The sequence below is a fragment of the Silurus aristotelis genome (assembly GCF_946808225.1).
Source record: "Silurus aristotelis genome assembly, chromosome: 12".
Taxonomy (NCBI): Eukaryota; Metazoa; Chordata; class Actinopteri; order Siluriformes; family Siluridae; genus Silurus; species Silurus aristotelis.
This window is the reverse complement of record NC_139585.1, coordinates 3,281,631-3,291,908: the sequence shown is the minus strand read 5'-3', so window position 1 is coordinate 3,291,908 and position 10,278 is coordinate 3,281,631. Positions and strand designations below refer to the sequence as shown.

The 10,278-nt window shown below is 38.9% G+C and overlaps 1 protein-coding gene across 1 annotated transcript; it reads left to right on the top strand.

The window, feature by feature from the left end:
* The first annotated feature begins 417 nt into the window (after positions 1 to 417).
* On the top strand, positions 418 to 10,239 carry mfsd8 (major facilitator superfamily domain containing 8). The gene is made up of 12 exons (XM_083557508.1): positions 418 to 722; positions 2,642 to 2,715; positions 3,237 to 3,280; positions 4,352 to 4,592; positions 4,669 to 4,782; positions 4,881 to 5,025; positions 5,113 to 5,171; positions 6,082 to 6,190; positions 7,000 to 7,134; positions 7,222 to 7,325; positions 8,147 to 8,367; positions 8,482 to 10,239. Exons 1-12 carry the CDS (start codon positions 664 to 666, stop codon positions 8,686 to 8,688), a joined length of 1,512 nt encoding a protein of 503 aa, XP_083413634.1. The 5' UTR covers positions 418 to 663; the 3' UTR covers positions 8,689 to 10,239.
* Positions 10,240 to 10,278: the final 39 nt, after the last annotated feature.

The window sequence follows — 10,278 nt, the reverse complement described above, 5'->3', positions numbered from 1 at the left end:
TATTTCTTTTTTTTAAATATCAGATTTCCACTCAAAGGGTGTTAATTTTGATGATACTGTTTTACTGATTTGTCTCTAAATTTCCTCTTCACAAAAACAAAAAAAATAAAATTCTCCTCTGATATAAAGTCCCTCTTTTATTCTTTTAAAAACATGTTAAACCCTTTAAATTTAAAGGCCTCAAAATCTTTATTTATTATGACAAAGTTTTATACATTTTAATGCCTTTGTATTATCTGTATGTCCCAGTTTTTCTTTTTTTTTTTTTTTTTTACATATTTTTTGTGATCGATTATGGTTGAATTATTGTTTGCAATTAAAAACAAACAAATTAGCACAAAAAACAAAAAAAGCCTTTCCAATATGGCGGTTGTATCTAAGCAACCAGGATGGCGGCCATTTTTTTTATCTCTATCGTTGCAGTTTTCACACCCGGAAGTCGCTTGGAATCAATAACAATGCTGGACTTCGGACAGTCCGGCGTTAATTAATAACACAAAACACAACAACAACAAAAAAAATCAACGACCCCAAAAACTGCATGAAAGCCGAAATGAGGACTTTCGTGCCATCAAACATGATCTCAGGACCTAATTGGATTCGTTTACGAGCGAAATAAGTTGTTTACTACAATAACAACAAACAAACAAGCAGAGCAGCAACATGTCTCTCGTGGACTCCTCGGAGGAAAACACTCCTCTGCTGAAAGGAGATGCTGACCGGTAAGTGATGAGACCTCAGATACTCCTCTAACTCCATCTCAAAGGCTTTATTTCTTCTCAAATCTATCAGTATTAACATTATAGTTCAGCAACAGTAAAAAAAGAGGAAGTGACATTAAATATGGAAGTGTTTCATACATTAGATTGAGGAAATAACTCCAGAAAACTCATAAGCAGAAGGTCCTGAGACGTTTTGTGCTGAGAATAAGGAATAAATCATCTTCATGGGATCATTTCAGCAAGTAGTGCAGCGATAAACATCCACCAGGTCATGGATCAGTCTGGAGGAAGAACATCCTGGAGAAGATGTCTATAGTGAGAAGTGTGGATGCACCTTATGGTTTTTGAGAGACATGTCCACGTTCCTCTTGTTCCTCTTCAACGAACTCGGAAAAAGCAAGAAAGTGTGTGGATTTCAAATGGGACGTTGATGTGATCAGACTCCCTCACCCCCACACAAGATTAATGGTTTGGGGATGTTTTAGAGCAGAGAAGATTCTAGAAGGTGAAAGTGAACCAACACGGCACTTCAACACCATGTAATTCCATCTGGACTGAAGGAACTGGAACCGTCTGAGTTCTGTAAGTGTTATTTAGAGAGCAAACAGACGTCTGGAATGATATTTAACAACAACCTGCCCAGACACCGCACCTCAATCCTACTGAACTGCTCTGGGATCAACTGCATCTCCAACTAGTAAAGAACATCTCTGGTGATTTTTACAAAGAATTCAGAGAAACAAAGTGTTTGGATGCAGTGTGTGTGTGTGTGTGTGTGTGTGTGTGTGTGTGTGTGTTCTTCTGTTCTTCCTGCTAATTGAGGATTTTAAAAATGGAAATAAAGTCTGTATATTTCTATATTTGTTTGGACAAAGTTGAACTTCATGCCATTACATTATCTAGAAACAAAAGGAACATGCAGAAGTCTCTCAAAAACCATAGATTTTTCAGATTTTTCACAGGCTCTGTAAAGGATACTTAATAATGTGTTATAGCATACAAATTAGTTACAAAATATAATCAGTTCTTATAAGTTCTTCTGGATTTTGCCCCTGGTACACCCCCACCCCATAACACTGCCCCTGAGTATCAGTTCTAGAAATGCACAGGTCTGATCTCGTGAGTACGCTCGTGCGGAAACGAGATCATGTGACACGTTCACCGACGATCATTATGCAGGAGTTGACGAAGGATTTCCGGGGGTTTGAATATCTTGTCGAAGGTCCTACTGATCTCACGTCTTCTTCCAGCGAGGTTTTTCCGCTCTTGAAGAGCGCATGGCGCTCAAAAAACGCCTCGAACGACTCGCTGCAGCATCGGCGTGTGTGAAAACGTACGTCACGTCAAATTTCACGTGCGTGATGAAATCACAGAGGTGGAAACGTACGTATTTTTATATACAGCTCAAATAGTTCTCAATAGTTTTTGAAGGACAGTTGAAGAGTCATTCGGAAATATCTACAATATCTGTCTCAAGTCAAGTCAAGTTTATTTCTATTGCGCTTTTCACAACAGACATTGTCTCAAAGCAGCTTTACAGAAATCAACAGTGAAGGTGAACAGTGTGTGTTTATCCCTGATGAGCAGCCGTGGTGACTGTGACCAGGAAAAACTACCTTAGATGTTATAAGGAAGAAACCTTGAGAGGAACCAGACTCAAAAGGGGAACCCATCCTCATTTGGGTGACATCAAGAGTTTGATCATAAATCTTAAAACACTACAGAACACTGGAGAGTGTGTGATTATAAGTGATGATCTTTCTACAGTCTTCTACAGTCATTTTGAGATGATGAAACTAGGAGCTACTGAGCAACTCATAAAATATCTCAACATTTGCTGTCTCATGCTGTTTATAGACCTGGAATATATATATAACACACACACACAATGTGTCTGTATGTGATTTGTGTTTATCTAGCATGCAGGATGCTGGGAGGAGCAGATGGAGGTCGATCAGGGTCATGTACTTCACCATGTTCCTCAGCAGCGTGGGTGAGAGCCAGAAATATTCCGTTACTCCTGCTCTTTCTTTGTGTATTCTCAGGGTGTGAAGTGATCCTGAAGTAGGGAATAGAAATGTCCGTCTGACGTGTGAATTCACGTGAATACCTTTGTATCTTGTCAGGAGATCAGAGATGACGTCATACGTACCTGTAGCAAGGAATTCGAAAAAGGGGGGAATATTTTCTGTGCTCTCGGGGTGGGAGGAGCATTCTCTTTCTCTCGAGGCCCCTCCCCCTCCAGAATTATGCAAATCACAACGGTTCTATTTTTGTATTTTATTAAAATTTTTTACAGAGATGTTTATTTCTCACTACCTTTTAGAAACACGCAAAAAGTAGTGATTAGTTTATTTATTTAGATCCGGCACACGCTAGTCATGCGGATTACTGCTCACAATTCAGGAAATATTTCATCAGTATTTAATATAATATTTTTCGAAATTAATTAATTGATTAATTTATTTATTTATCGATTTGTTTATTTATTTATACGTGTTTTTTCCTCTGCAGGTTTCACAATCGTCATCACGTCCATATGGCCCTACCTACAGAAGGTAACGACGTCGTGCTTTCAGTGAGATGTAAATTCTGTTCTGAAAAACAAGGACAAAAAAAAATAAAATATATATATATATATATATATATAAATAATAATAATTAATAATAAAGATTTCACGTGAATAAAATTGAAATAAAAATTTAGAAAAGTAAAAAAATATATAAATAATAGAAATAAAATGTAAAAAAAAAAGTAGGAAATTAAAATAAACACAAAAAATTGGAAATAAAAAGCAATAGAAATTAGTAATAGAAATCTAAGTAAATAGAAATTTTGGACTCTGAGAACTAGTAAGGACATAATAGATATTGTCATGAAACAATATTCTAAATTTAACCTAGAAATAGTGCAATTCACTATTACACTGTACCTGAACCCTTTGGTTTGTTTTTTATATTATTAGTATTTTATTAGTATTTTTTTCTCTCCTTTTCTGAAATGTATAGAATGTCAGTTGAATTTTTTTTGTTTTTTTTTTTTAGATGTATTAATTAATTTATTTTTGTGTCATTGACTCCTTTGACATAAAAAAAAAAAAATAATAATAAAAACCAGTTTAAAATGTGTTACAAAATAAAAAAAACTAATTTGGTATGAAAAAATTAAATAAATAATATCAGAAATGAAAAATATTGAAAATGAGGAAATAATAGAAATAAAAGAGGAGTAAAAAAATGATTCAGAAATAAAATGCATAAATAGATTAATAGAATTATTAATGTGATTGATGTATAGATGATTGCATTTTTAAAAATGTTAATTTTTTTATAAATTTGTTTGACACCTTTCAGGTTTTTCAAACAATCAATCAATCAATTGATACAGATTTTAAGTAACCTGATCAGCAGGTGGATCATTAAAGCTATAAAAATCTTTTAATATCCTCCAGAGGTCTTCAGATCGTTGTCCTATTGGTGTTTTTATGCTCAGACTTTTTCTTTTGGTAGAAAATATTGTAAAATAGTGAAATACTCCAGAAGTCATAAGGGGATATAAACCTTTCCAGATCTCTTATTAAATATGATATTATTATAATGTTGAAAATTGCATCGTTTTATGGTTTCAGATTGATAACAGCACAGACGCCAGTTTTCTGGGTTGGGTCGTGGCTGCTTACAGTCTGGGCCAGATGGTGGCGTCGCCCCTGTTCGGACTTTGGTCCAATCACAGGCCTCGGAAGGAGCCGCTGGTGTGTTCCATAGTCATCAACATCGCGGCTAACGTGTACTACTCCTACCTGTACCTGCCTCCATCCCACAACAAATACCACATGCTCCTGGCCCGGGTGTTCGTCGGATTCGGTGCAGGTAAAGACAAAGTGAAAGGGTTGCTCTGTGAACGATGCGCCGCGCTCCATACTGACCTCTGCGGATTGTCCCGCAGGTAACGTAGCTGTCGTGAGGTCTTACGTAGCAGGAGCCACGTCGCTGAACGAGAGAACCAGCGCTATGGCTAACATGAGCGCCTGCCAGGCTCTGGGCTTCATCCTCGGTCCAGGTACTCACAGATCAGCACTTTACAGTAGAAATACAGCGTTCTGGATTTGTATCATCGACACTGTTGTCTTGAAAAGTTGAAAGTTGCGTGTTTTTTAGCTCTGCAGGCCGCTCTGTCGTTCATCGGCGAGAACGGCGTCAGCATAGACGTCATTTCCCTGAGGTTAAACATGTACACGGCTCCGGCGTTGCTCGCCGCCTGCTTCGGCGTCATCAACATCCTGCTGGTTCTCATCATCCTGAGGTAACGTGCGCTTCTGTTCACGTCCGATGAGGTAGAAGGTTTAAAGGCTCGTTTACTTACACGTGTTCGTTTCTGTATTCACACCAGGGAGCATCAAGTAGATGATCACGGCAAGCAGATCCGAGCGATTAACTACGTCTCAGAAGGTAGAGAACATCCCATTCCACATTCATCTCCATTTCCCGGAATAGTAAACTTCAGATGTTCAGGAAGATGTTCCACTAGATTATATGGGGATTTGTGCTCCTTCATTAGGGTTTAGAGCTCGATAGCAGGAGAAACTCCAAACCATGTAAAGCGTTTTAATGGAGCTGGCTCATGCTCCCGCATCCAAAAACATTCTGTGCAATTGTGGTCCTCCAGCTTTGTGGAATCAGTTCGGGGAAGAACCACATGTGTGTGGAAAAGTCGTTTGTTTTTGTTTTTTGGTTCCCCCCCCAAGAAAAATTACATCCATTTACCAAAAAAATAGTTTTGTTGCAATATAATACAAATACCTATGGAAGCCTGTTTCTAGCATATAGAAAGAAAAGTTTGCCTAATTCAGACTATTTCTCGCAATTCCAATAGTCCTACATGATTTTATCCATTGTGAAGAAAAAAAGTCGGAATTGCCTGAAAAAGGTCAGAATTACGAAACTGATTCATGGCTTCAGAATCCAGAATGCAGAGTTTAGGATCTTTTCAATCACACCTCTATTCTACATTCTACTCTTTTATTTTTGTTTGGTTATTGTCTGGTTGTTATTTTCTATGTAATGTATACAGAATTATAACATAGAGTAGTATGTAGAATTATATTGCAATATACTGCCTCCTAGTGGTTTGAGAGAGCATTACAGCAAAGAGAGCATTAGAGCAAACGATTCATCCTTTGATTTTTACCAAATTGTTACACCTACATCTTCATTTGGCTTTTCTTCTGCTATTAATTTATGAACCACCAGGTTGCATTACACTGTGTATAAGATGCAATTCGACCCAGACATCCGGTGTTTAAAAATAAATTCACAAATTGTCCATCGTGATTAAAATGTTTTGTTTTAATCTTCACAGAGCGACTAGACGTGCCTCCCGAAGTGGAGGGAAATATCGACCAGGTGGCCGTGCTTACATCCAACATCCTTTTCTTCATCATCCTCTTCATTTTTGCTGTGTTTGAAACGTAAGAGCTCGTGTATAGTATTAGATTTAACAGAAATGTCATGAATAGTAAGAAATAATAGGTAAGATGACGCAGGTGATATTCTAGCCAGAATTCAGAGCCACTTATCGTTATCTGATTTCTACACCTGAGCAGGTGAAGGTTAAGGGCCTTGTTCGAGGGACCTTCTGATTATATGTCTAACATCATAACCGCTTGGCTACTGTTTTTATGGAACAAAGAACAGGTGATAATTCAGGTGTAGGTGTGAGGTGTTACAGGATGTTAGCGCACGATGTGGAGGTGAAGAACGGACCAAGGTGCAGAGGAGAGAATTAAAATTGTGCAGCATTCAGGAGTTAAAGCATCATTTTCTTACGTATATTATAACAGATCATTAGATTTACAGTTCTGCTGATTTAAGCTCCGCCCGCTTTGCTCAATCATGCATTTGGAGTGCACATTTCAGGCATCCTTTTCTCTTTTTCTCTTCTTCCATTCGTCCCTTTCTCCCTGCATTTAGTCCACTTCTGGTCCATCCATCCATCCATCCATCCATCCATCCATCCATCCCTGAAGCCCTCCATCAATTCATTTGTCCCTCCCTTCCCCAACCCGTTCTTTCCGTTTAAGCCCTCCATCCATCATATATGTATTTATTTGAATCAATTATAATATTTATTAAATATTTGAATATATGCAGATTCATGCAAATTAGTATGGCAGTGTAAACCGTGTACGATTTATCAATGAAACACTGATTATTTTGTTGATTAAATCAGTTTAATAATGATAAGATTCATTAATAATAGTGTTATTTTTCTGTGCAGCATATCCACTCCTTTATCGATGGACATGTTTGCGTGGACGAGGAAACAAGCCGTCCTGTACAATGGAATCATTTTGGCAGCCATTGGCTTCGAGTCCATCATCGTGTTCCTGGTGGTGAAGGTGATCTCCGTGCGGTACGTTCACTTCCAGACAGGTTCTGCTTTTTATTTTTTTGAAACGTCATTACTGCAGAACACATGATTATTTTTCGCTTTCTCCAGGTTTGGTGATCGTCCAGTGCTCTTGGCTGGGCTAGCCATCATATTTATTGGCTTCTTTATCCTGCTACCGTGGGGAAACCAGTATCCCAAAATTCAGTGGGCAGGTGAGGAATTTAAATTCAGAAAGTTTAGATAAAGAGTTACGTTCTGCCCAGTTTGCCCAATTTCACACATACTTCCATCTCTGCCTTCCTCTTCCTGTAGACCCTCCTCCATCCATTCATTCATCCCTTGTTTCCTGCAGACCTTCCTCTATCCATCCATCTCTCCCTTCCTGTAGCTCTTCTTCCATTTATTCATCCATCTTTGTTTTTTTGCAGCCTTCCATCCATACACCCATCTATCTATCCCTTTCTGTAGCCCTTCATTCATTTATTCATCCATCCATCCTTCCCTTTGTTCCTGAAGCGCTCCATTCATTAATTCATTCATTCATTCTAATTCCTTTAGCTTAAAATGCATCTATCATTCTCTCCCTTTCTATAGCCCTGCCTTCATCCATCCATCCATCCATCTATCCATAAAACCCCCGTCCATTCATCTATCCCTCCCTTCCTGTAGCTCTTCATCCATCCCTTGTTTTATGCATCCATCCATCCATCCATCCCTTTCTGTAGCCTTTTATTTATTCGTTTATTCATTCATCCCCCTCTATATTCCTGAAGCCATCCATTTATTCATTTATGCTAATTCCTTTGGCCTTAAATCCATCCATCCTTTCCTCCCTTTCTGTAGCCTTGTCTTATCCATCCATCCACCCAGTCAACCATCCCACCTTCCCTCCCTGTTGCCTTGCCTCTTTTTATCTATCCATCCATACATCCATATATCCTTCCTTCACTTTCTACACGTAATTCTATACGTATTATTGCCCTTTTGTTGTAGCATCACTCAGTGGGTTAATTTTCCTTCCTGTGCTCCACAGATCTTCAGAACAACTCCTTGCCAGCTTTGGTGCGTTCCTCAGTCTCTAACAGTAGTGTGAACCCGACCGGATGCCCTTCAGATCAGATCTGGTGCCAGTTCACCCCAGTCATCCACCTGGCACAATACCTCACCTCTGATATCCTCATCGGAGTGGGCTACCCGGCCTGCAACGTCATGTCCTACACACTGTACTCCAAGATCCTGGGACCCAAACCACAGGTGTGATGATGATGATGATGATGATGAAGAGTGAATTTATTAATGTTTTAGAACGAAGTGGTCATTTTCGTCTGGTGTGTGTGTGTGTGTGTGTGTGTGTGTGTGTGTGTGCAGGGTGTGTACATGGGTTGGCTGACAGCCTCAGGCAGCGGTGCTCGGACCCTGGGCCCTGTGTTCGTCTCTCATGTCTACACCATGTTAGGTCCTCGCTGGGCCTTCAGTCTGATCTGCAGCATTGTCCTGGCAGCCATTGTGCTCCTCATGGCGATGTACAGACGACTTATAGCGTTCTCTGTGCGCTATGGAAGGATACAGGAGTGATGTGATGGATATACGTTTTTTTTTTTTTTTTTATGAACTAAAGACTGAGTGGTGAAGAATAGATGGAAGATTCCGAAATCTTGTCTTGAAGTCCATAAATCGTTCCTGTGCTTAATAATAATTTTTGCTAGTAAAACACTGCATTTGTTTAATTTGCATACTGGACAGCGATTGGCCCTTATATTGTGTGATGTAATAACACTAAAAGGGCAAGTGTATAGTGGTAATGGCATTTTTTTAAAAGCGTGTTTTCTCTCCATGCAAGACATCTACTGAGGAGGTTACGTACAGTTAATATTTCGGGAAGAAAATATTCAAAAATAAATTAATTTATATTGGGATTATTTTATATGTATATTTCAGTGCCTGTGAAATGTGTGGAGAAACAGTCTTTTATGTTTTTTAAGAGACACGTGCATGTTCCTTTAGTTTCTGGGTAATGTAAGGGTTACACAAGGGTTATTACAAACAAATCTATAAATGTTTCAATGTTCCACTTTAGTTTCCTTTAAAATCCTTCATTAGCATGAAGCTTTCCACACTCTCAGCATCCAGACACTTAGTTTCTCCAAACTCTCTGTGGTGCCTCTTGTAAAACTCACCAAAGATGTTCTTCACTAGAAATTCCTTCTTTCTTGAGATCAGTTGATCCCAGAGCAGTTCAGTAGGACTTAGGTGCGTTGTCTGGGCAGGTGGTTTCATGATAAATATCACTCCAGACGTCTGGTTCTCTCTACATAACACTTACAGAACTCAGAACTTCGACTCGTCGTCTTGTTGTACAGTGAAGTCGCTTCCAATGAGCCGCTTTCAGTCCAGACAGAACTACATGGTGGTGAAGTGTGAAATGGGAGACATGTTGGTTCAGGATTCCTTTCGCTTCCTAGAACAAGTCTTCAAAACAACCCCAAACCATTATGCGTCCACCTCCATGTGTAAGTGTGGGGGTGAAGGAGTCTGATCACATCATCTCTCCTGTTCTCCATCTCACACAAGTTCTTCTCTTAGAGACAAAAAATGTCGCATTTGGACTCCAAAACTCTCTTCCACTCGTTCACTGTCCCAAAGTGTGTTTTTACCTTTTACTGAGTTTGTTGCATAGAAACAAGAGGAACACGTGTCTCAAAAACGGTTTCCACACGTTTCTCAGGTCCTGTATAACACTTCAGCACATGTCCTGGAGGAAACAGAGATGTTCCAGAATATTTTCAGGGAAAAATCTATGAAATGTTCTAGAAATATATTCCCATGGAGGACCCTGGATTATCGGGACTGACCGGATGCTCAGGTGATTAAATTATTTGTGGTAATTTAGCTTTTTATTGCATAGAAATGTATTTGAATGCTGCACTGACCAGAGTATAATCTTTTAATCCACTTGTATTAATTACATTTCCTACAAGTGGAAAGTATTTTTGGTGGGATTTTTTTTCCAGGACATAGAGATTAACTGTAAATATGTGACTCTCATGTGTTAAAATAACCAAACAACTCAACCAACATTGATTCGTTGTGACTGAAAGCTAATTTAATAAAAGTTTTAATATGAAATTTACGGCTACTTAACTACATCCTCCTAACTGTGAGCCC